The 27,342-nt window shown below is 43.5% G+C and overlaps 1 protein-coding gene across 6 annotated transcripts; it reads right to left on the reverse strand.

The window, feature by feature from the left end:
• Positions 1-26,616, reverse strand: LOC110496298 (integrator complex subunit 3). Of its 6 annotated transcripts, none has more exons than XM_021572117.2 (29): positions 26,269-26,616; positions 25,483-25,566; positions 24,451-24,534; positions 22,840-22,953; positions 22,577-22,661; positions 22,312-22,378; positions 21,712-21,853; positions 21,226-21,355; positions 21,017-21,114; positions 20,714-20,905; positions 20,419-20,506; positions 20,081-20,160; positions 19,589-19,680; positions 19,232-19,350; positions 18,422-18,544; positions 17,797-17,929; positions 17,281-17,335; positions 16,364-16,467; positions 16,100-16,264; positions 15,605-15,758; positions 12,518-12,586; positions 12,336-12,411; positions 12,062-12,175; positions 3,849-3,897; positions 3,584-3,751; positions 1,763-1,863; positions 1,524-1,596; positions 1,226-1,382; positions 1-1,003 (listed from the first exon to the last, which is right to left on the reverse strand). In XM_021572117.2, the coding sequence occupies exons 1-29, from the start codon at positions 26,350-26,352 to the stop codon at positions 926-928; spliced, it is 3,078 nt and encodes a 1,025-aa protein (XP_021427792.1). In that variant the 5' UTR covers positions 26,353-26,616; the 3' UTR covers positions 1-925. The 6 variants fall into 6 exon arrangements, with proteins under 6 accessions (XP_021427792.1, XP_021427789.1, XP_036808757.1 ...); XM_021572114.2 differs by having other exon boundaries at positions 18,416-18,544; positions 19,220-19,350; XM_036952862.1 differs by having other exon boundaries at positions 21,220-21,355.
• Between the last annotated feature and the right edge of the window lie 726 nt (positions 26,617-27,342).

The raw sequence follows: 27,342 nt of genomic DNA on the forward strand, positions 1-27,342 counted from the left end.
TTTTTTAGCCCTTTTTTTTTTATTAATATCATAATCATTTAACATAGTTATGACCTTTTTTATGAAAATAGTTCAGTAGAAAGACATTTCCATTAAAAAGTTCAGCGACTACTTCTGGCTCGTCCATTCATACAGTCTTTATTTCTGACCTCGCATACAGTCCAACCATCTGTGGTTAAAATGATCCAATGAGAGAGAGTGTGTGTGTGTGTCCATGTTCTCGCCAATCAGAAATGAAGAGTGAACAGGAACAGGCGACAGGTATGTTTATCAACCAATAGTTAAAGTTTTTTTTCAGATGCAGGAAGGATTTTTCTTTGTTTTCTTTCTGAGGGGGTGGGATTGTGACAGAGGTGACTTTTCTTTCTAGGAACGGGATGAATTGCCTAAACCTAACCTTCCACATGTGCCTCTGTTAAAATTTACTGGATGGTCTTGCTGGTTGGTCGGTCTTCATAGCCATGGCTTATAAAATGCTTTGTCGGTCTGATGTCTCCAAGTGCATTGTGATAGGCGGACCACTAAGTGACAATAGGGCAACACGTTCACTCCCCCTAAACATCCTAAGTCTAGTCATGTAATCCTTTCCTCAAGGACACAGATGGTCTGGTAACAGTATTTCTGTCAGTCTGTGCCACGGCGACTGGCATTTCCCCTCGCTTCTCGAGCACTTTGGAATGCCCCCCCTGACCAATCCAGCCAGACCAACTGACACAAAGCAGCCAATGACCAGTGAGAGGAGAGGAAGAGCGTCTCCATGGCTCCGGCCAGTAGCATTAGAGTCCACGTGGAGGAGTCCCACCCCCTCTTGTTGAGTGTCTTTGGGGGCGGGGTTTCCTCTGTGGTTTGGAGAAGCTGGTTGGCTGATGGTCCTGTCTTCAGGGATGTCACTATGGCAGGTGGGAGCAGGTTGGTTGTGGGGCTCTCAGTCGCTGTCCGAGGCCACCGCAGATGAGCCTTTCCTCTTCCTCTTGGGAGCTTTGGGTTTAGAGTCCTCTTCCTCCTGGAGTAGGGGTGGAAATAAAAAGGACATTATTTTATTAATATAATTACACAGCTGAGCGAGACACAAAATAGTTCCTGATTAACAGTTTAGGTTCTGTTAATCAGCAATTAATAGAACCTAAATCTAATCCTGGTGCTGGAGTGTAAAAGGTTATGGGACTATGGGAGGCTCATCTTAACACAGAGTCTCTAAACAGGAAGTGGTTATAGGAGGACCTACCGAGGCACTGCTGGATGCGCTTTCTTCCTCGTTGCTAACAGGGGTGGCCGCTCCCTTACGCGACCGCGGAGAGGAAGCGGGGGCCTTGCGCCGTGACTTGGGAGGCTTGGAGGAGGGCTCTTCATACTCCTCTGCCAATGAAAACAGGTCGCTGAATCTGAGTGGCGGAGACAGAAAGAGGGGACACATTTACAATCCTGTCATACTCTTAAACCCCTATAAGACACTCCTAGTAACTGTGTTATTCATAGGCTCTTTAAATTATCCTCCGAGACAGGAAGAGAGTCTGGGGTCTCACCTCATCTTGTGGGCCTCGTCACAGCTGGCCTGGACGTGCTGCAGTGCCTGCAGGATGGGTGTCTGTGTGAAGACTGGGGACACACAGACAGAAGGGTCAGAGTTCACGGTACGGTACTTATCACTGGGTTAGACATGTGTTTGGGGGATACTAAGGTAAGTGTATAAGGCGGTGTTAGTTTGTTGCTATTGCAGGAGAGATGTGTTTTAGAATAGTAAAACAGTGTGTGTGTGTCTCACAGCTGTTCTTGGTGTTGCTGAGGTTCAGCCTCAGGTTGTCCATGTGCTCCAGGATCTGTTCCAGGGTCAGCTGGGCCAGTTTACTGCTGGAGCTACGCAGACTGGGGGAAACACACAGGCAATAAAACACTCCTTATACTCCAGTGAACAGGAACACTACTGTGACCAGGCTTTAAACTAACGGTCATCAACACAGTGTGCAAGCTTTTGTTCCAGCCCAGCATTTAAACAACCAATTCAACTTATAATCAAGACCATGAGTGCAGTTAAAAATCACAAAAAAAAATCACTAAAATCACCAAAAGCTCACGTCAATGAACAGAAACACTAGAACACCATTCTGAAGCATTTAAACCCATGTGTCTTCAGTTAAAGAGATTAAGACTTTTACACCAATGATAATTGTTTTCCTTACCTCGAGAAAATAAACGGTGAAGTAAACAATGCATGGAACATGAGTATGAAAAGGGATCCTTTAAATCTTTGGAAACAGTTCTGTCGAAAAATATTAAATTCTAAGTCGAACCCAGATCTTCTGGAGTGAAAGTGTTGCGCTATAGGTTGAGTCGAAGTACACTATATGACCAAAAGTATGTGGACATCTGCTCGTTGAACATCTCATTCCAAAATCATGTGCATTAATATGGAGTTGGTCCCCCTTCCATTCAGCCATTAAAACACTAGGGAGGTCGGGCACTGATGTTGGGTGATGAGGCCTGGCTGGCAGTCAGCGTTCCAATTCACCCCAAAGGTGTTTGATGAGGTTCAGGTCAGGGCTCTGTGCAGGCCAGTCAAGTTCTTCCACAGACATCTCAACAAACCATTTCTGTATGGTCCCCACTTTGTGCACGGGGGCATTGTCATGCTGAAACAGGAAAGGGCCTTCCCCAAACTGTTGCCACAAAGTAGGAAGCCTAGAATGTCATTGTATGCTGTAGCATTAAGATTTCCCTTTACTGGAACTAAGGGGCCTAGCCCGAACCATGAGAAACAGATAATTATTCCTCCTCCACCAAACTTTACAGTTGGCACTATGCATTGGGGCAGGTAGCGTTCTCCTGCCATCCACCAAACCCAGATTCGTCCGTCGGGCTGCCAGACTTGAGCGTGATTCATCACTTCAGAAAATGCGTTTCCAATTGTGACGAGCTTTACACCACTCCAGCCGACGCTTGGCATTGTGCATGGTGATCTTAGGCTTGTGTGCGGCTGCTCGACTATTGAAACCCATTTCATGAAGCTCTTGAAAAACAGTTGTTATGCTGACGTTGCTTCCAGTGGCAGTTTGGAACTCGGTAGTGAGTGTTGCAACTGAGGATAGACAATTTTTATGCGCTTCAGCACTCGGCGGTCCCGTTCTGTGAGTTTGTGTGGCCTACCACTTCGCAATAACTGCACTTACAGTTGACAGTGCAGCTCTAGCAGGGAAGAAATTTGACAAACTGACTTTGGCATCCATATGACGCCGCCAAGTTGAAAGTCACTGAGCTCTTCAGTTCGGGCCATTCTAATGCCAATGTTTGTCTATGGATATTGCATGGCTGTGTGCTCAATTTTATACACCTGTCAACAGCGGGTGTGGCTGAAATAGCCAAATCCCCTAATTTGAAGGGGTGTCCACATACTTTGTATATTTGGTGTATGTGTGAGATATTTTAGAAAGTGTAGCGAACCAATAAACAATTGGATGCCAACATTAGCAATATCCAAACAGTGGATTGACGTAACATCAAAGATCTTCTCTGAAGGTGAAGAAAACCATTAAGATTGGGGTAAAAACTCCATCTCTTTAAAAATGGAAAGCAGTGGACTCGTAGTCACCTCTGGCGTTTGCGTGGCAGGTTGTTGTTCTTGATGAGTAGGGCCTTGATGTGTTCCCCCAGGACATCGTCGTGCTTGGCCGCCCAGTGGCGCAGGATACTGGTGGTGAACTGGTCCTCCGGGTGGCAGGGCCGACTGAGCACCATCTTCACCATCTCCCCACTGGGCCTAAAGGGGGAAGGAGCACCACAGGGATCAGTACTGGTTCCACTGTAGTCTTGTTTTTATTCATTTGCAGAGATATGTACCCGTAACTATAGCTTACTTTTCCCTGCGTAGTTGCAACAGCAAACAGGAGAGTGCTTCTGGGTGTTCTGGAAAGGAAGAGATACAACATGAGCATATTATGCCAGTGGTAATATCAGGAAAGAATAGTGTAGAACCATTAACACATTTTAGTGAAGGTCAATAGCATACCCAGCTCAAATATTCTAAAGATAAGCCGGTAGTAGCTTAACTGTCAGCTATTAACATAACATTAACATGCTATACATGATGTCAGAACTCAGGTTCTCCGCTTCACAGCACTGTGAGTTTTGACTGACAGCCAGTACAAACTTGAGCACCGCACGCAACAAGAAGATGCCCACCCCAATAATTGGGCTACTTTTACATGTGTTGTCTGAGTGAGGGAAATGCCCCTGTAAGTCCAAATGTGCACTTCACATATCCACACCAAACTCATGTCATTTACAGTGTCAACATTTATGATTGCTATGTTTGAACCACAGGATGACATGCGTCATACCCTGGGTTGTCCTGAACAGAAAGAGCCGGTTTGTCATATTGTAGAGAACATTTGCCGCAGAACACACACACTTCAGTGCACTATGCGCACTAAAATGACCATCTGATTGTCTGAAGTGACTTTTGAAAGCTTAACACTAAGACGTCATTTTTTAATAATGGTGCCGGAGGGGATGGCTGACGTTTTACGGGCTCCTAACCAACTGTGCTGTTTGTGTGTTTTTTCACATTGTTTTTTAACTTATTTGGTACATAATGTTGCTGGTACCGTCTACTATGACCGAAAATAGGTTCTGGATAACAGCAATTACTCACCTCGATCTGGACAAATATTATTTATTTAATGAGTCTGACACGAAGGATATACTGCTTCTACGAGACCAGGCCCAAATCACCGTCATTCGCATGAAGAAAAGACGGAAATACAGGGGGCGGAGATCGGAGTGCCGTTTGAGAATTCTTTGGCGAGCGGGTAACCCGCTTCTACCATCTGTTCAAAATCAAATCAAATCAAATTTTATTTGTCACATACACATGGTTAGCAGATGTTAATGCGAGTGTAGCGAAATGCTTGTGCTTCTAGTTCCGACAATGCAGTAATAACCAACAAGTGATCTAACTAACAATTCCAAAACTACTGTCTTATACACAGTGTAAGGGGATAAAGAATATGTACATAAAGATATATGGATGAGTGATGGTACAGAGCAGCATAGGCAAGATACAGTAGATGGTATCGAGTACAGTATATACATATGAGATGAGTATGTAAACAAAGTGGCATAGTTAAAGTGGCTAGTGATACATGTATTACATAAGGATGCAGTAGATGATATAGAGTACAGTATATACGTATGCATATGAGATGAATAATGTAGGGTATGTAAACATTATATTAGGTAGCATTGTTTAAAGTGGCTAGTGATATATTTTACATCATTTCCCATCAATTCCCATTATTAAAGTGGCCGGAGTTGAGTCAGTGTGTTGGCAGCAGCCACTCAATGTTAGTGGTGGCTGTTTAACAGTCTGATGGCCTTGAGATAGAAGCTGTTTTTCAGTCTCTCGGTCCCAGCTTTGATGCACCTGTACTGACCTCGCCTTCTGGATGATAGCGGGGTGAACAGGCAGTGGCTCGGGTGGTTGTTGTCCTTGATGATCTTTATGGCCTTCCTGTGACATCGGGTGGTGTAGGTGTCCTGGAGGGCAGGTAGTTTGCCCCCCCCCTGTGATGCGTTGTGCAGACCTCACTACTCTCTGGAGAGCCTTACGGTTGTGGGCGGAGCAGTTGCCGTACCAGGCGGTGATACAGCCCGCCAGGATGCTCTCGATTGTGCATCTGTAGAAGTTTGTGAGTGCTTTTGGTGACAAGCCAAATTTCTTCAGCCTCCTGAGGTTGAAGAGGCGCTGCTGCGCCTTCTTCACGATGCTGTCTGTGTGAGTGGACCAATTCAGTTTGTCTGTGATGTGTACGCCGAGGAACTTAAAACTTACTAACCTCTCCACTACTGTTCCATCGATGTGGATAGGGGGGTGTTCCCTCTGCTGTTTCCTGAAGTCCACAATCATCTCCTTAGTTTTGTTGACGTTGAGTGTGAGGTTATTTTCCTGACACCACACTCTGAGGGCCCTCACCTCCTCCCTGTAGGCCGTCTCGTCGTTGTTGGTAATCAAGCCTACCACTGTTGTGTCGTCCGCAAACTTGATGATTGAGTTGGAGGCGTGCGTGGCCACGCAGTCGTGGGTGAACAGGGAGTACAGGAGAGGGCTCAGAACGCACCCTTGTGGGTCCCCAGTGTTGAGGATCAGCGGGGTGTAGATGTTGTTGCCTACCCTCACCACCTGGGGGCGGCCCTCAGGAAGTCCAGTACCCAGTTGCACAGGGCGGGGTCGAGACCCAGGGTCTCGAGCTTGATGACGAGCTTTGAGGGTACTATGGTGTTGAATGCCGAGCTGTAGTCGATGAACAGCATTCTCACATAGGTATTCCTCTTGTCCAGATGGGTTAGGGCAGTGTGCAGTGTGGTTGAGATTGCATCGACTGTGGACCTATTTGGGCGGTAAGCAAATTGGAGTGGGTCTAGGGTGTCAGGTAGGGTGGAGGTGATATGGTCCTTGACTAGTCTCTCAAAGCACTTCATGATGACGGAAGTGAGTGCTACGGGGCGGTAGTCGTTTAGCTCAGTTACCTTAGCTTTCTTGGGAACAGGAACAATGGTGGCCCTCTTGAAGCATGTGGGAACAGCAGACTGGTATAGGGATTGATTGAATATGTCCGTAAACACACCGGCCAGCTGGTTTGCGCATGCTCTGAGGGCGCGGCTGGAGATGCCGTCTGGGCCTGCAGCCTTGCGAGGGTTAACACGTTTAAATGTTTTACTCACCTCGGCTGCAGTGAAGGAGAGTCCGCATGTTTTCGTTGCAGGCCGTGTCAGTGGCACTGTATTGTCCTCAAAGCGGGCAAAAAAGTTATTTAGTCTGCCTGGGAGCAAGACATCCTGGTCCGTGACTGGGCTGGTTTTCTTCTTGTAGTCCGTGATTGACTGTAGACCCTGCCACATACCTCGTGTCTGAGCCGTTGAATTGAGATTCTACTTTGTCTCTATACTGACGCTTAGCTTGTTTGATAGCCTTGCGGAGGGAATAGCTGCACTGTTTGTATTCGGTCATGTTACCAGTCACCTTGCCCTGATTAAAAGCAGTGGTTCGCGCTTTCAGTTTCACGCGAATGCTGCCATCAATCCACGGTTTCTGGTTAGGGAATGTTTTAATCGTTGCTATGGGAACGACCTCTTCAACGCACGTTCTAATGAACTCGCACACCGAATCAGCGTATTCGTCAATGTTGTTATCTGACGCAATACGAAACATATCCCAGTCCACGTGATGGAAGCAGTCTTGGAGTGTGGAATCAGCTTGGTCAGACCAGCGTTGGACAGACCTCAGCGTGGGAACTTCTTGTTTTAGTTTCTGTCTGTAGGCAGGGATCAGCAAAATGGAGTCGTGGTCAGCTTTTCCGAAAGGAGGGCGGGGCAGGGCATTATATGTGTCGCGGAAGTTAGAATAACAATGATCCAAGGTTTTTCCAGCCCTGGTTGCGCAATCGATATGTTGATACAATTTAGGGAGTCTTGTTTTCAGATTAGCCTTGTTAAAATCCCCAGCTACAATGAATGCAGCCTCAGGATGTATGGATTCCAATTTGCAAAGAGTCAAATAAAGTTAGTTCAGAGCCATCGATGTGTCTGCTTGGGGGGGAATATATACGGCTGTGATTATAATCGAAGAGAATTCTCTTGGTAGATAATGCGGTCGACATTTGATTGTGAGGAATTCTAAATCAGGTGAACAGAAGGATTTGAGTTCCTGTATGTTTCTGTGATCACACCACGTCTCGTTAGCCATAAGGCATACGCCCCTCTTCTTACCAGAAAGATGTTTGTTTCTGTCGGCGCGATGCGTGGAGAAACCCGCTGGCTGCACCGCCTCCGATAGCGTCTCTCCAGTGAGCCATGTTTCCGTGAAGCAAAGAATGTTACAGTCTCTGATGTCCCTCTGGAATGCTACCCTTGCTCGGATTTCATCAACCTTGTTGTCAAGAGACTGGACATTGGCGAGAAGAATGCTAGGGAGTGGTGCACGATGTGCCCGTCTCCGGAGTCTGACCAGAAGACCGCCTCGTTTCCCTCTTTTACGGAGTCGTTTTTTTGGGGTCGCCGGCTGGGATCCATTCCGTTGTCCCGGTTGAAAGGCAGAACACAGGATCCGCTTCACGAAAATCATATTCTTGGTTGTACTGATGGTGAGTTGACGCTGATCTTATATTCAGTAGTTCTTCTCGACTGTATGTAATGAAACCTAAGATGACCTGGGGTACTAATGTAAGAAATAACACGTAAAAAAACAAAAACTGCATAGTTTCCTAGGAACACGAAGCGAGGCGGCCATCTCTGTCGGCGCCATGGCAACCCCTGTTCTATTGGCCATTGTGCAATCACTGGAGAATTAACTGGATGATCTCTGCTCAAGACTATCCTACCAACGGGACATTAAAAACTGTAATATCTTATGTTTCACCGAGTCATTGTTCGCCTGAGATAGCATAACTCATGATAAACTGTAGACCACACTATCTATATTTTTCGTAGCCATCTATTTACCACCACAAACCGATGCTGGCACTAAGACCACACTCAACGAGCTGTATAAGGCCATAAGCAAATAAGAAAATGCTCATCCAGAAGCGGTGCTCCTTGTGGTCGGGGACTTTACTGCAGGCAAACTTAGATCCTTTTTACCAAATTTCTACCAGCATGTCACATGTGCAACCAGAGGGGAGAAAAACAACCTCTAGACTAGAGGGCGACCGATTAATCGGAATGGCCGAGTTTTCATAACAACATTTTTGAACACCGATTATGGCCGATTACATTGCACTCCACGAGGAGACTGCATGGCAGGCTGACTACCTGTTATGCGAGTGCAGCAAGGAGCCAAGGTAAGGTGCTAGCTAGCATTAAACTTATCCTATAAAAAACAATCAATCTTAACATAATCACTAGTTAACTACACATGGTTGATGATATTACTAGTTTATCAAGCTTGTCCTGCATTGCATATAATCAATGCGGTGCATGTTAATTTATCATTGAATCACAGCCTACTTCGCCAAACGGGTGATTTAAAAGCGCATTTGCGAAAGAAGCACAATCGTTGCACGAATGTACCTAACCATAAACATCAATGCCTTTCTTAAAATCAATACACAGAAGTATATATATTTTTTGAAACCTGCATATTTAATTAAAATAAATTCATGTTAGCAGACAATATTATCTAAGGAAATTGTGTCACTTCTCTTGCGTTCATTGCACGCAGAGTCAAGGTATATGAAACAGTTTGGGCCGCCTGGCTCGTTGCAAACTAATTTGCCAGAATTTTACATAATTATGACATAACATTGAAGGTTGTGCAATATGACAGCAATATTTAGGCTTATGGATGCCATCCGTTAGATAAAATACGGAACGGTTCCATATTTCACCAAAATAATAAACTTTTTGTTTTCGAAATGATAGGTCATTAATATGGTCAAATTCGGAAACTAAGGCTCGTATTTCTGTGTGTTATTATATTATAATTAAGTCTATGATTTGATAGAGCAGTCTGACTGAGCGGTGGTAGGGAGCAGCAGGCTCGTAAGCATTCATTCAAACAGCACTTTCCTGCGTTTGCCAGCAGCTCTTCGCAACGCTTCAAGCATTGCGCTGTTTATGACGTCAAGCCTATCAACTCCCGAGATTAGGCTGGCAATGCTAAAGTACCTATTAGAACATCCAATAGTCAAAGGTATATGAAATACAAATTGAATAGAGAGAAATAGTTCAATAATAACTACAATCTAAAACTTCTTACCTGGGAATATTGAAGACTCATGTTAAAAGGAACAACCAGCTTTTATATGTTCTCATGTTCTGAGCAAGGAACTTAAACGTTAGCTTTTTTATATGGCACATATTGCACTTTTACTTTCTTCTCCAACACTTTGTTTTTGCATTATTTAAACCAAATTGAACAATTGATTTTCTTGATGTATCATATTAAGTTAAAACAAAAAAGTGTTCAATGTTTATTCAGTATTGTTGTAATTGTCATTATCACACACACACACACACAAAAATCTGCCAATTAATCGGTTTTTACTTTTTTTGATCCTCCAATAATCAGTATCGGCGTTGAAAAATCATAATCGGTCGACCTCTACGCTAGACCACATTTACTCCACACACAGAGATGCATACAAAGCGCTCACTCGCCCTCCGTTTGGCAAATATGACTGTTTTGCTAGCACAGACTGGAATACGTTCTGGGATTCATCCAATGGCACTGTGGAGTATACCACCTCAGTAACCGTACGTACATAGCCCAACCAGAAGCCATGGATTACAGGCAATATCCGCACTGAGTTTATAACAAATCCCGCTATGCCTTCAGACGGACCATCAAACAGGCAAAGCTTCAATACAGGACTAAGATTGAATCCTACTACACCGGCTCTGACGCTCATCGGATGTGGCAGGGCTTGCAAACTATTACAGACTACAAAGGGAAATCCAGCCGCGAGCTGCCGCGAGCCTAGTGACGCGAGCCTAGCAGATGAGCTAAATGCGTTTTATGCTCACTTTGAGGCAAGCAACACTGGAACATGCATGAGAGCACCAGCTGTTCTGGACGACTATGATCACGCTCTCCGTAGCAGGTGTGAGCAAGACCTTTAAACAGGTCAACATTCAGAAGGCGCTGGGCCAATTGTGACGACGCTGGGCCAATTGTGGGACTCCCAATCACGGCAGGTTGTTATACAGCCTGGATTCGAACCAGGGTGTCTGTAGTGACGCCTCAAGCTCTGAGATGCAGTGCCTTAGACCACTGCGCCACTCGGGAGCCCCAGTTGCATCACCGCCTGGTATGGCAACTGCTCGGCATCTGGCCGTAAGGCGCTACAGAAGGTAGTACGTACAGACGAGTACATCGCTGGGGCCAAGCTTCCTGCCATCCACGACTTATATACTAGGTGGTGTCAGAGGAAGGCCCAAAAAATTGTTGAAGACTCCAGTCACCAAAGTCATAGACTGTTCTCTCTGCTACTGCACGGCAAGCGGTACCGGAGCACCAAGTCTAGGACTAAAAGGCTCCTTAACAGGTTCTACCCCCAATCCATAAGACTGCTGAACAATCAAATGGCCACCCAGACTACTTACATTGACCCCCCCACACACACACACTGCTGCTACTCGCTGTTTATTAACTATGCATAGTCACTTTCCATGTACAAATTACCTTGACTAACCTGTACCCCCACACATTGACTCGGCACCGGCACCCCCTGTATATAGCCTCAATATTGTTATTTTATTGTGTTACTTTTTATTTGATTTATTTAGAAAATCATTTCTTAACTTTATTTCTTGAACTGCATTGTTGGTTAAGGGCTTGTAAATTTGATTCTAACTTAGATAGCCATGTTGGCAATAGAAAAAGCTTTTCAATGATGCCCACCTGATGCAGATTGCGATTAATAATGGAATGTTTATGTGTGATGGGGACGAAGGGCTGCGTTCCAAACAAAAACACTACAATGCTGCCTTCTTCAGTTCCACAATGGCAAAGCTAAGAGCGCTCAAAAAACACCTTACAGTTGAAGGATCTTCCTTCAGTCGTAAAAGTGCATTGAAATGACTTAGGAACTTGTGCACGGTTTGGAGAGATGTGTGACCACGTGGCGACACCAGTTAGACCTCTCACTCAAACCTTCGTCATCGTTTTTTCTTATCTATTCCAAAATGTCAATGAATATTCTTATTGTGTTACTGAACGTATCCAGAGTATTATCAGATGTTGTTATTGACAAATTATGTGAAAAGTACAGCAAGTGTAAAATGCACATAAAATCAACATTGTAATATTTGGATTCAGTCTTGTGTAAGGTTAACTGGTGTGTCCTCACCATCATCATCATCATCATCTGATAATTACCCCACCTCCAAAAAGTTATTTCAATTGCTGCCATGGTCATGCATATGACTTGTGAGGTTCTTCTGTTGGAAACATTTAAACTTGGCCCCATCTATACAGGTCAATTTCCACGAGTGTAAGGGGGTCAACAGTCTTAGTGATTTAGCTAAGAATAGTGGAGAGCAGTGTCTAGGCCTTTATGTGTGTGTATCTCACCTTTGTACTTTAGGTGCTGCAGGATGGGGATAATGGTCTCCAGTGGGATGCTGTGGGCCAGGAAGAGCTGCCAGGTGCTGTACTGCTCAAACGTCTCCCAATCCAGAGACTGGACTGTAAACAATATTTCACACAGTGAGACACAAATACACAGTTCATACAATACGGAGACTGACAACATTCAGCAGACACAAGCACTGCGAGTCTGTGTTTTTAAGTCTGGGTGTGTGTGCCAGTATATGAGTGTGTGTGTCTGACGTTATACGTGACTCACTGAGGATATTGAGGACAGAGTCCTTGCGGAACATCACCAGATTGCCAATCATCACATGACACATCAGCTCCTGCAGCTGAAAAAAAGAAAACAAAGAGAGATGGAGGGAGTGAGATGGGAGGGTTGAAGGAGAAAAATACTATGCAGTACTGCATATTTTTGTGTGAGTGTGGTTGAATTACCTGTGTTGAATCAATGACAGCTACAATCATGTTGAGTAGCTCTGCGCTGCGCAATGTCTCATCTGGGAACTACAGAGAGAGGAGGGAGATATCAGCAGTCAAACGGTGGTATGCTAGAGTGTGTTGGGTGAATGAGTGTTTTTTTTATGTAAATGAGATGGTCTTGACCTCAACATATACAGTACATTTGGAAAGTATTCAGACCCCTTGACCTTTTCCACATTTTGTTAAGTTACAGCCTTATTCTAAAATGTATTTTTTTGTAAAAAATTGTTTAAATCTACACACAATACCCCATAATGAAAAAGCAAAAAAAGGTTTATACATTTTAGCAAATGTATACATTTTTTCTATATCTATTGATCACATTTACATAAGTATTCAGACACTTTACTCAGTACTTTGTTGAAGCACCTTTAGCAGCGATTACAGCCTCGAGTCTTCTATGTTGCTACAAGCTTGGCACACCTGTATTTGGGGAGGTTCTCTCATTCTTCTTTGCAGATCCTCTGAAGCGCTGTCGGGTTGGATGGGGAGTGTTGCTGCACAGCTATTTTCAGGTCTCTCCAGATATGTTATATCATGTTCAAGTCCGGGCTCTGGCTGGGCCACTCAAGGACATTTAGAGACTGATCCCAATAGCCACTCCTACGTTGTCTTGGCTGTGTGCTTAGGGTTGTTGTTCTGTTGGAGGGTGAACCACCTTCACCCCAGTCTGAGTTCCTGAGCGGTCTGGAGCAGGTTTCCATCAAGGATCTCTCTGTACTTTGCTCCGTTGATCTTTCCCTTGATCCTGACTAGTCTCCCAGTCCCTGCAGCTGAAAAACATCCCCAAATAATGATGCTGCCACCACCATAGGGGGGATGGTGACAGGTTTCCTCGTAGGGATAGTGGCAGGTTTCCTCGTAGGGATGGTGGCGGGTTTCCTCGTAGGGATGGTGGCGGGTTTCCTCCAGACATGACACTTGGCATTCAGGCCAAAGAGTTCAATCTTTGTTAGTACCCATTCCCAGATCTGTGCCTCGACACAATCCTGTCTCTGAGCTCTATGGACAATTCCTTCGACCTCATGGAAACTTTGGGACCTTATATAGACAGGTGTGTGCTTTTCCAATCAATTGAATTGACCACAGGTGGACACCAATCAAGTTGTAGAAACATCTCAAGGATCATCAATGGGAACAGGATGCACCTGAGCTCAATTTCGAGTCTCATTGCAGAGTCTGAATACTTATGTAAATAAGAAGTTTATCTTTAATACATTTCCAAAAATTTCAGGTATAATCCTAGAGAGGAAAACAACTATTTAACACATTTTATAATAAGGCTGTAACATAATAAAATGTGGAAAAGGGAAGGGGTCTGAATACTTTCCGAGGAATATTCACACCCCTTGACTTTTTCCACATTTTGTTGTGTTAAAGTGGGATTAAAATGGATTTAAATTGTAATTTTTTTGTCAAAGAAGAATTCTAACGGAACATAATTTAAGGAAAATAAAACACTGATATATCTTGATTAGATAAATATTCAACCCCCTGAGTCAAGACATGTTTGGCAGTGATTAGAACTGTGAGTCTTTATAGGTAAGTGCCTAAGAGATTTGCACACCTGGATTGTACAATATTTACCCACCCAATCTACCTACCTCATCCTGTTTTTATTTTATTTACTTCTCTGCTCTTTTGCACACCAGTATCTCTACTTGCACATCATCATCTGCTCATTTATCACTCCAGTGTTAATCTGCTAAATTGTAATTATTCGCTCCTATGGCCTATTAATTGCCTACCTCCTCATGCCTTTTGCACACACTGTATATAGACATTCTTTTTTCTACTGTGTCATTGACTTGTTTATTGTGCTATTGGCTTGTTTATTATTTACTCCATGTGTAACTCTGTATTGTTGTCTGTGTCACACTGCTTTGCTTTATCTTGGCCAGATCGCAGTTGTAAAAGAGAACTTGTTCTCAACTAGCCTACCTGGTTAAATAAAGGTGAAAAATAATAATAATACTAATTTTAAAAAATTAAGCTCTGTCAAGTTGGTTCTTGATCATTGCTAGACAGCCATTTTCAAGTCTCTTGCTAGACAGCCATTTTCAAGACTGTAACTAGTCCACTCAGGAACATGCAATGGCGTCTTGGTAAACAACTACAGTGTATATTTGGTCTTTTAGGTAATTATCCGCTGAAAGGTGAATTTGTCTCACAGTGTCTACTTGAAAGCGGACTGAACCAAATTTCTCTAGGATTATACCTGTTTATTTTTACCTTAAAAAAAACTCTAGTCCTTGCCGATTACAAGCATACCCATAACATGATGCAGCCACCACCATGCTTGAAAATATGAAGAGTGGTGCTCAGTGATGTGTCGTGCTGGATTTGCCTCAAACATACCGTTTTGTATTCAGGACAAAAAGTTAATATCTTTGCTACATTTAAAAAAATATATTATTTTCACTCTTATTTATGTTAGTATTGTGGAGTAGCTACAATGTTGTTGAACAATCCTCAGTTATCTCCCATCACCATTGGCCTCATGGTGAAATCCTCTCCGGCAACTGAGTTAGGAAGGACGCCTGTATCTTTGTAGTGACTGGGTGTATCGATACACCATCCAAAGAGATATTCAATGTCTGCTTTGTTTTACCCATCTACAAATAGGTGCCCTTCTTTGCGAACCATTGGAAAACATCCCTGGTCTTTGTGGTTGAATCTGTGTTTGAAATTCCCTGCTCAAATGAGGGACCTTACAGATAATTGTGTGTGGGGTACAGAGATGAGGTAATCATTTAAAAATCATGATAAACACAATTACTGCACACAGAGTGAGTCTGTGTGACATTTTTACTCCTGAACTTATTTAGGCTTACCATAACAAAAGGGTTGAATACTTACTGATTCAAGCCATTTCAGCTTTTCATTTGTAAACATTTTCTAAAACATAATTCCACTTTGACATTATGGGGTATTGTGAGTAGACCAGTGACTCAAAATCTCAATTGAACCCATTTTAAATTCAGCCTGTAACACAACAACATTTGGGAAAAGTCCATCTTTGAAGATGGTGTTTGGGTGTACCTCAGTGTAGATGGATGGTGTGAGATAGCAGAGGAGCCTGATGTCGTCCTCTTGGCAGGCCTTCATATCCATCATCAGACAGGTGTGCAGGTCTCCTAGCGCTGTGGCCTGGGCAAAAGACTCATACAGACTCATCTTCCCCATCGCCGCTTTACTGTGGTGGGAGACGATGTTACAACAATGTTAGAACTAGGTTTCAGCTACGACCAAACAATGGTGCAACACCACTAGATCAAATGATGTTAAACCTACGGAGCCGTTAGATGGCAAAAATGTGTCTCCAATGACAGCTTTATCGCAGTAGAAGGAGCATTACCAGCAGCATTAGAGAAACTAAAAAAGTGCACGGTTATAGGAAAGGAGCTAGATAATCAGTAACTTCAGGCAGACAACAAAATCTCTAACGCACGACTCCCTCAGCCTCCCTGAAGCCAAGGGGTCCTCATTCATTTTTAAAGCTAATGCTAAGCAGTGTGTTGGGCCCAGTGCCCTCACCTGGCCTTGAGGTAGTAAAGCAGGTGGTAGCCGATCTTGGGCTGTTTCTGGTAGAGCTCCGCCAGCATCTCCAGCAGCACTGAGAAGCCACTGTTGTCCTCCTGCATCTGACACAGGTTCCTGAACACCAGGCACACAGGCTTACACACAGACTCCTCCAGCGACCTGGGAACAAACGAACACACAGTTAATATTTAAAAATACATTTTTTAAAATCCTCTCATGTATACACAAATGTACGGCAGAGGCCGCACACACACTTACTCTTCTGTGATCTCGTCGGGAAGCACGTCTCCTCTGAAGTGGCCCTTGAAGAGCTCAGCCAGACAGGAGGCCAGAGTTGACATCTGCTCTGAGTCAAAGTCCTCCTGAGAGAGAGCGAGAGAGAGGGCGAGCGAGAGAGAGGGCGAGCAAGAGAGAGGGCGAGCAAGAGAGAGGGCGAGCGAGAGAGAGGGAGAGAGAGGGCGAGCGAGAGAGAGGGCGAGCGAGAGAGAGGGCGAGCGAGAGAGAGGGCGAGCAAGAGAGGGCGAGCGAGAGAGGGCGAGCGAGAGAGAGAGAGCGGGAACATCAATAAAACACAGAGAATTCTAATTTCCCCCCACAAGATACACTGATTGTACAAAACATTAAGAACACCTGCTCTTTCCATGACAGACTGACCAGGTGAAAGCTATGATCCCTTATTCATGTCACTTGTTAAATCCACTTCAATCCGTGTAGATTAAGGGGAGGAGACAGGTTAAATAAAGATTTTTAAGCCTTGAGACGAGACAATTGATTGTGTATGTGTGCCCTTCAGAGGGTGAATGGGCAAGACAAAATATTTAAGTGCCTTTGAACAGGGTATGGTAGTAGGTGCAACACTTCTGCGTTTTTCACACCCAACAGTTTCCTGTGTGTATCAAGAATGGTCCAACACCCAAAGGACATTCAGCCAACTTGACAACTGTTGGAAGCATTGGAGTCAACATGGGCCAACATCCCTGTGGAACGCTTTCAACACCTTGCGGAGTCCATGCCCGACGAATTGAGGCTGTTCTGAAGGCAAAAGGGCAGGGGTGCAACTCAATATTTAAGAGGTGTCCTTCATGTTTTGTACCCTTAGTGTATGATGACCCCCAATAAATATCTGGATTTAAGCCCATGTTATTCAGACGACCTTGTTCTTTTAGTTCACTCACCTCCAAGATCAGATCCACGATCTCCTGCATGACTTCACAATGTGTCTCAGTGTCACTGTTGGGGGGACAGATGGGAAAGGAAATAATTATTAACGAGCCCATTTCGAATAAAAGACTTCCAGGGCTGCAATCACCAATGTTGTTGCAATCAGCAACGACAGCAATGGGAGTGATTGGGGGGAGGCTGAGAGATGAAGTATGAAAGCTGCTCTCCAAATCAACAGACGGAAAATGGCAGAAACAACCCAACCTACTAGTGAGCTAGGCAGAGGCGTGAAGCGAACGGCATTATTGTCAACGCCTCCTCATTCTATACGTAAGCTAACAGTGTGAACGGGAAGAGCAGGGATCTCCCAACACTGGTCGTGAACAGCTCCTGGGCGTGCAAGCCTTTGTTCTAGCCCCACGGTAACGCCAATCACGCTAATTGAATTGAATTAAATGGAGTGTGCTTGTTTGTTAGACAAATAAGGTTGTGATGCGAGGGCATTGTCAAGTCACATCCACTCAACTGACCTTCCTTTCTGTAACTGCAACACCTTCTCCTTCATCATGTCGTCCAATTGGTCCACGTAGGGAGTGATGTCAGCGGGCTCCTCAATAATGGCCTCCTTGATTGGGTGGAACCTGAACTCCCGCTTTTTATTTCCTGTAATAACCAAAATGAGAGGTCAGCCAATGACTTGAAGCGGATGAGTAAGAAGCAGAGTGAGATTGAGGCCCTAATATGTTTCCAGTCTTTTGAATTGGTTTGTGGGTTTCTAAATTGCTTTCACATGCAAGTTTCTGATTTGGTTTCATCGAAGCTAAAAGCAGTGTTAATGTATTAAGCTGCTGATCTATGTTGAAAGGGGGGTTGAAAGCAAAACTAATCTAATGTGGTGATAATCAGAGTTCAGATTATGCTAGTGATAGCCCAAACAGATCTGGGACCAGGCCTGTCTAGCCAACTCATATGGTCATTGTCATCCATAGGAGTTGGCATGACAGCACAAACAGATCTGGGACCAGGCTAGATCACGTTAGAGGTAATTTGGTGTAAAATGCAGTGGAATAGATTGTACCTGGTCTGGTGGTTATAACACAGTATCTATTATATGGATTGAGTGCAGTAATAAAATGAGTCCTTCCTTACCCTCACCCTTGTTGTTAATCTCCTCCTCATCGTCGCTGAAGGCAGCCTCCGTGTTGTCATAGCAACCGCCCTCCTTGTCCAGCAACACATGATTGTCCATCTCCAAGGAAACAGACTCCTCCATTTTCACTGATGAGCGAAGGGTGATTAGACGGCATTGTAGAGTAGAGGCAAGGTAACAGAAGTTTCTCAGATAAAGGTAACACGAATAACGGCTTAGCTAGATATATCCCTCAAAAAACACACACACCACACACACAATTTTCCTGGTTAACCTTATTCAAAGTAGTTAAACATTAACACTAGGATCAATTATTTAATCGTGCGATATTTAATGGGGGCAATTCACGTTTTAAACTGTCAGTTGCACACCAATACAATTCAATAAAGTCATATTGAATTGAAAATGCTCTACTTTACAGTTCCTGTTCAAGATGGAACATGCTCTAATTCAGCAGACACTTTTACCCAAAGCCACTTTCAGTTGGCACAACAGCCTGAGCTCTAGGGACTAGAGTCTATTCAAAAGACAAGGTCTAGTTTCCCAGCTGTTGCTAGAAAGAGGCCATTTCAACTCTACCAATATCATAAAGCATGATTCAAAGGTTGCTTCTTTATGATTCCCAACCTGACAATATTCATTAGTGTTATTGTACATGCCCGGGGGAGGATGGTTGCAGATGAGGGATGTTTATTTTGCATGTCTGTAACTGTAATGCGCTGTGGAAAGAAATGCCTCTTTAAGGACCACCAACAGTGTTGATTTATTCATTCATTCATGTTAATAAATAAAAGTTTCATTACTTTCATTTGTACCTTCATCCCTTCCCTCTGTGGGGGGTGAGGGGGAACTGCAGAACTCTGGGAAGCGTTCCCTCAGCATGGAGCGCAGCTCCCGGTCCAGTTTGGGGTTGTCAAAGAGTGGGGCTAGGTGACTGAGGGAGGAAAAGACCGGCATATATGTGGTTACAATAAGGCTGATGAAGATCCACTTACACAAAATGGAATAAAATAACTAAATCACTGACAATACCAAAATCATTGGATCAAATATATAGGTTCAATTGAAATATAATATTACATTTGTTTATGCATAACTGTGACAAGGTCTATGGTCAAATATATCCTATGATGGCGGTGGTGTGTGCAGGTATGCCTGAGAGAGAGACTCACGCCAGCACTCTTTTCTCCATGATGAAGGTGAGAGAGTTGAAGACTCCCTGACGCACCTGGCCTTCCAGAGGGGGGAAAAAGTGAGGGATGATCTGCGAGGGAGAGAGAGGAGGGGCGGGTGAAGAAAAGAGAGCAAAACAGAGTAGGATCAACTGAAGTCAAGAAGGGGTCAAAAGAAGAGATGGGTCAAACATCTGAGAGAAGGCCAAAGTACCACACAACTAACGTCTCTAAAGCATGGCATGACGAACACTAAATGAAGTTGCCATTAAACTTCCCCACTGCTGTAAATTTACCACTCGTTTCCCAAGTCAGACCAAACGGGTGAACACTGCAGGAAATGAAAAAACATCTCTTCACTCTCTAATGCTTTGCTAACACACGGAGCATGAAGCACGTGTCAACAAAGTCTATTCCACTTTGAATAGCTAAAATTCACCATAGCTAAGTGATATGAATGAGCTCCATTGTGTAATGTGTGCATCCACTCACCCGACACATGAAGTCCAGGAGAGTGGCAGTGATGGCTGGATGAGGCTTCATGGAGTGGTGCATCACCAAGATGGCCGGCTCTGAGAGAGGGAGGGGGAAGAGAGAATGGATGGGTAAACCATGAAAACAGAAAGGGAAGAGAAAACAGTGCATACTGTGGCAGAGAGAAGGTGATAGCAGAAAGGCGTCCATCTTGTAAACTCTGTTTCCGTTATTCTAATATACCACTAACCCAGCACCCAAAAACATGTTGTCCTACTTCTATACATTTGGTTGAGCACATTGGCCCCTTACATGAAGAGATACAGGTGGTGTTTTCCGCCCTCCCCCCGTCTTACCTATGTTCATGATGCTGTCCTTCTCTGGGCTGAAGAAGAGCCAGTCGTAGAACAGGGCCAGCTTGGCGTTGGAGGCCGCCACGTTAGACTGAAGACATAAGTAATAAAAATGTATTTATTACAATGTGATTACTATTTAACAATGTTATTTATGGGTAACGTCCAGTTAAATAGCTGTAAATACTAGGTAAATTCAAATTAAAAAAGCTTTATTGTCTACTTAATTAACAGACAGGAAATCATCATTGGCATAAGTGCAAAATAAAGCGCTAGCCATCTTTGCCCCGCCCCTTACCGTGCAGGTGGTGAGCAGCCAGCCAATGATAGCCCAGCGGGGCAGGATGTCGGAGCTCAACACCTCATTGGATGGGTGCACCACGCCGCAGATGTAGCGAATCAGGTCGCAGCGCAGCGACTGGCTCTCTGCCGTGGACAGGTATTGTCTCTGGAACCAGTCCTGGTATCGCTTCTGCTGGCCAAAACGCACCTACAGGGAGAGAGGGACAGGATAGGCATAAAGGAATGTGCATATGCATGTACTATACATGTGTTTGTACTGTTCTGAGAAGTGTTGTAGTGTGTGTGTGTGTGTGTTTACCCTGGAGGTCATGAAGAGCAGTTTGGTCTCCATGTCTGGTGTGAGGCGACAAGCCAAGAACTTCCGGGATGTGCGAGCGGTCAGGAGCTGCAGCAAGCCTATAGAACCAGACGGAAAAGGAGCGAGAAAGAGAGAGGTTTAGAGCTGAGCCACGAGTCTCTCAGACACCCCACCCCCCCCCATGCTGAGCGACACTCTCTTACCCTTACCAGTGAACTGAGGGCTCAGGGCCTGGGGGTTGTGGAGCAGGTCTTTCCACAGCAGCTCCATCTCCGGGATCCGGGCCACAATCTGCAGCAGACGCACCAGGTCTCTCCCAATGATAAAACACTCCATAAACTAGACAGGGACGAGGGTAGAGGAGAGAGAGGAAAATGTCATTACTCATTCAATTACTTCATTGCTGTGTGGAAATTCCTCCATGTCAAACCTAGCTACAGTATAATAACAGTCTGTGTTCTTGGGCATATAGAATATGACATGAATGCTCTTTCTTATCAGTCCTCCTTCCATCAAGAATCCATATGAATCTTCACTCCAATTCTGCCCCCCCTCTGGGATTTAGCTTAACTATACTCCACCCGCTTTCCTCTCCCTCCTTCCAACCTTGAAATGTACTCCTCCCACAATCCCTTACTCACTATATTGCTCTTCTCCTTACCTCCCTGATCACATTACATCACTCCCTCCCTCACCTTCTCTCGAAGCAGGCCGATACAGAAGTCCACCTCCTTCTGTCTGAGGACCAGCAGTGCCGGGGTGCCGTGGTCCACGATGAGGCGCAGGTAGGTGTACACTGACATGGCTATCAGCATGCCACTCTTCAGCACCCACTCTCTGAGAAAAAAAAAAAAAGAAAAAAAAAGAGATGGAGATGATTGTAGTTCTAATGGGTTTGTTGTATGGTAAACCAGATGAGTCCAAACTTCCACAAAGTGTGAGTGTGTTGAGCAAAAAAAGGAACAGAGGGGTGCTCAATAGCAACAATCACGAAAAGGGCTGACCAAGGAAAACTTCCAAAAGGACTAACTTGAGGCAGAAAAGAGTTGGAGCACCCAACAACAAAAAGCAGAGACTGATTTCTGTTGAATTTCTACCTCAAATGTAGTCCTTTTGGAAGTTTTTCTTGGTAAGCCCTTCTCATATGTTATGAGCCTACTTCAAAGCATGAGATTATTTTAAAAACAAATAATTGTGTGAGATATGTTTTTGCCCTATGATCCAGTTGGACTTTTATTACATGACAATACTGTAGTGAAAGAGTGTTTCCTGTTGAACTCCACTTGCCAACACACCTTTGCTCCACCACTATGTCCAGCACATTCTCTGCCAGCCACAGGTTCTTATTGGTGATGTCTCCTCCTGGACACAGAAGAAAAGCCACATAGCTGCTCAATCAAGCAAACCAACACACAGATTAAAAAAAATAAACAAAAAGGCGAGGAAGCCATTTTGAGCAACGGTGAAACAAGACAAGACACTACTTTGTGCATTGGCAGAAATAATTGCTCTGCATCTCAAAGCAGTGAAACCAACAGTGCACATGGTGAATGGACCAACCTGCAATCTGCTTCATAAGGGTCATGAGGATGCCGTCCGCTCCGATTACGCCGCTCTTCACCAGCTCCCTCACCAACCACACCAACTGAAAGGAGAGAGAGAAAGAGAGAGAGAGAGGAGGGGGGGGGGGGGGGTCATTAGCCAATCACTTACTCATTAGAAAACATAAAAATGTACATGTGTATTTTGTGTCAATAAAGCTAATTAAAATTGAGAGCACAGAAACCGTTTCTGCCTTTTCTACACGGAGACAAACTGTTGACCTGTGTGCGGCACACGTCTTGCAGCTTGAGGAACTTCTCCATGAGGATCTGGTTGATCTTGATCAGGATCACGTTCATGCCGTCCCTATTCACCAGGGTCAGGTCTCTGTAGCACTGCGGAGGGTAGAGTGGAGAATACAAATGTGTTATATGACGAAAGGCTCATTTGCTTTGCAGCATATGGACATACTGTACAGTGTACATACAACACAGTGTGATAACGAACAGCTTTGTGCATCAATAGGGGCTATGTATAAATACTGTAATGTGGATTCAATTGGGCACCCAGTCAAACATGTTCAGGTGACAAGGATTTAGAGGCGCCACAGGAATATTATAGAAGTTCACCATTCTTTAAAAAATATATATATTTTTTAAGAATGGTGAACTTCTATAAACAATAATAATAAAAAGTATATATATATGGACAGTGAAAGTCAGAATGTATAGGGGAGACGGATAGAGGAAGACAGACAGGAAGGAGATGGGATTAGTAGCCATGTTGTCAGGGTGATATGTGGTCCGGAGTCTGGCGGGCTAACCATTACAGCAGACTCTGGATCAGAACTTCACCATTCTATAAATCATTTCTATAGATTTACCCAACAGCCCCATTCTACAGAACCTTACGGTGGAAATGTTCATGTCTCATCATAAGGTGTAATGATAATCTACAGTCTGAAAGTGTGTGTGTATATATATATATATATATATATATATATATATATATATATATATATATATATATATATATATATATATCTCACACATACATACATATACACACACATATATAATAGTGTTGTTAGAGGAAGTGAGATAAAATGTGTGTGATACTGGTAATCACACACAGTGGTTTAGGAGGCACAATTGTATTTGTTTATTTTTTATTTACAGATAGCCAGTGGCACTCAGACATAATTTACAAACAAAGCATGTGTGTTTAGTGAGTACGCCAGATCAGAGGCAGTAGGGTGACCAGGCACGTTCTCTTGATAAGTTTGTGAATTGTAACGAGTACTTTTGGGTGTCAGGGAAAATGTATAGAGTAAAAGTAAAAGTTGCCAAAAATATAAATAGTAATGTAAAGTACAGATACGCCAAAAAACAACTTAAGTAGTACTTTAAAGTATTTTTTACTTAAGTACTTTACAACACTGGGTGGTAGAGTATTTGGAGTCTATAATTCCATTCACATATCCTGTAGCCTAAAGTATTCAAGGTATTAGGGTGTTGATAACAGCACACTATTTTTAGTGCACTCACAAGAGTCACTATGTAAGCGAATTCAAACCATGTGGTGTGTATAAATATTGGTGTGTGTATAGTGAATGCAATCAATGGAGACATGATCATGAGAGCTTTCCGACACTCCTGGTTTGACCCGGAGTCTCCCAGAATTGGCTTTTGACTTCCGGCGAACAGGAAAACTATTCCAGAGTATTTTGAAAAGGCAATAACGAAATTAGACTAAGATGTAAAAATGTTGAATCTACCCGAAATGAGCTCCGTCTGACTTGGCAACCATAATGATCATATGAAATGGTAACGCGTTTGATAATGATATGAAGTATGATAATGATCATGTATATGGTAGTAATGAGGCCTTACCCTCTGTGCCTGTGAGGGTTCTGTGAGCAGCAGAGCGAAGAGTCCCAGACACACCTCCTCGTGCTGCTGTGGACCTTTACACACCTAGAGAAGGGAGGAGATGAGGACAATATATCATACCATGTAACCTATACCTGACCAAGGTATGTGTAATTTATTATTATTTCTCTCGCTCTCTGCATTGTGGGGAAGGGCCCGTAAAGTAAGCATTTCACTGTTAGTCTACACCTGTTGTTTATGAAGCATGTGACAAATAAAATGTCATTTGATGGGGCTGTAGCCTCCATTATCATGGTGTTGACGAAGGAGGCTTCAGCCGTATTAGGGCTTCATGTAACTTGAACCTATTCAATCTTACATTCCTTGTCATTTCAGCCGGCCATGACAACCACCATCTCAGATTGTCTTGAAATTGTTTTTGTAGTTAGAAACAGGTAAGATTGGCATTCCTGAAATTGTTTTGATCAAATGTAATTTTAATTGAGAAATTAAGCTAACTGTGTAGTGCTTTGCAATTGTAATGATAGTAGGTTGTGTTGGGTTTAATAGTACATGTCACAAATCACAATACATTTAGAGCTGTTTCCTAATAACTTTATTGAAAAACATAAGAGTGCCATGCAAATCATTATTTTATTGGAGTTGTCACTACATTTTAGTCCCTGGCCCATTTCGCCATCAAAGTTTGGGCTTGTAGGAGAAGTTCTCACCTAGCCTACAAGTAGCATACTGTATAATCTTACACATCTCAATATGCTTATGTAGCATATGCGTCACATCCTTTGAGTTCTAACATTTACAAAGGGCATTGCGGAAATGTGTAGGAGAACAGCTCAATTGCTAAGCAACTGATGACTCTGACCATAGTCACATTCTATTAGATTCAATTCAATCATGTGCTATACAACTAATCTAATGTAGAGCCTAAGGCTCAACTAAAATATGTAAGTAGCTACATCTCATCTGCATATTCTAGTATGCAGAGTCCCATCCCATGGTGGTGGACTATTAGTGAGAGGGTGAGGGACTCACATTAGCTGTGATAGCATCGTTGGCTTCACGCTCCGACAGGCCATTTGTCAATGAAGTGACGATCGCCACACACCTCTCCAACCGCTAATGAACACAACAAAAAAAAGGAATGTTAACCACAAAGACAGAAAGACACCCAGAAGCATAGATAAGCCTAATTGTTCACAATTCACAATGTGGGCATACACACACACAGACAGAAACACACACAAGTTGCCACACAAAGAACAACACAGCACACTAAAACACATGGGAACAACAAGTCAGAGAAATCATACACACAAATCACACAGAAAAGCACAAACAACAACAGATCGATGATCACTGTCAATTGAGCTAGCTACTGTATGAAAATACCTTAACCGTGTGGGGGTTAGGCTCTTGATTTTTTTTAAGGGAAGGATCACTACAAGGGTTGTCAGAAAAGGTACTTTATGTGTATGATGAGTTTTGCGCATGTGCACAAACTCATCATATGTTTACCATCTATGTTTACCAAAATAGCATGCTAAATGATACCCTAAATTCTGCTGGATTCCCCATCATTTAAACTCACGTCAACAGAGCGAAAATACGTACTGCAAACATACACATGCCAGGCTATAAAATGCAATTTCGAATTAGTAACCAAACTTGCTGAATGATAGCTAGCTAGCAACATACAGGCTATGTTGTAAAAAATGGTTCCGTGTCTTTGTAGTGAATGTTTTATAACGTGCTGTATGGTTGAACAGCTGTTCGTATGATGTAGCAAAGCTTCTTGAGAATGTTTTATAGTAGCCCTACCTCCTCCAGCTCATCTTTTGCGTCCAGGGTCGTGGACACCAATAGGCGACCCTGTGGTTTCCCCTTTGCCGGTGAAGGCTCCATCACCTCCCGCCTCGCTTCGTCTGGCCCCAGAGGACTTGAGGGGTTAGACACTAGGGTTCGGGGAAAATTCTAAATGGCTTTCTCGTAGCAATGGATCGGCTCTAACAATAGACAGTTGTTTAGACTATTTTTACACGGTCTTCGTCGGACACCGTGTTTTTTTTTACTTGGTTAGTCCACCTTTCAGTCTCACTCCGGTGCTTTCGACAGTGTCCGAATAAAACAAACTAACTTCCGGAGGGCATGGTGGCCTAGCGGAAGTATTCGTTCACAGAGCTAGCAGAAGGGAGGGCCCATAAGGCTCTTTTAAGCCAATGATTGATCTACTTATTTTTATTGACATAATGGTTTACCAATGAACGCAGAGAAAACCGGCCAATGAGTGGCAACGTAACTTGAGCATTGAAATGAAGACGTTTGTGTCATTTTGTAAGTATATAATAAAAGAGGCGCATCGCCTTTTTTGTTGTTGAAATGTGTGTATTGAAAATAAATCAGGATAATTGTTCTTCATTATCATGCTAAGTTAAAGCAATAGCATTCAGACCAATTACCTTCTAAATAATACATTTTACAGTTCATTAAGCAAAACGTTGGAAACATGCTTGAAATTCGCTATAGCTGCCTACATTAGCCTACTCCAAGGAAAATGTGCTTAGTGACAAGAAGAATGTTGTGGCAACTACTAGTTATATATTTGTACCACTGAGGGTTCAACAACCCATGTCAACGAACAACAACATTCATCCAAGCAAGCCAGACCAAATGTATTAAACACATTTTTTTGCAAATATACTTTCATGTTTTACATACACGGACCATTTAGCCATAACAGTTATCCCGTTTTTCAAAGTTTCAAAGTAAAAAAAAAAACCAATGCACAGTAATTAATTCAGTTTAATCTAAACACAAACTAAGGACACAGGAACACAGAAAGCGACCAAGAAGTGATTGAAGATTAGTTGAATCTAGTTGAGTTCTATTAAATTA

Source organism: Oncorhynchus mykiss, chromosome 18 (assembly GCF_013265735.2).
Source record: "Oncorhynchus mykiss isolate Arlee chromosome 18, USDA_OmykA_1.1, whole genome shotgun sequence".
Lineage (NCBI taxonomy): Eukaryota > Metazoa > Chordata > Actinopteri > Salmoniformes > Salmonidae > Oncorhynchus > Oncorhynchus mykiss.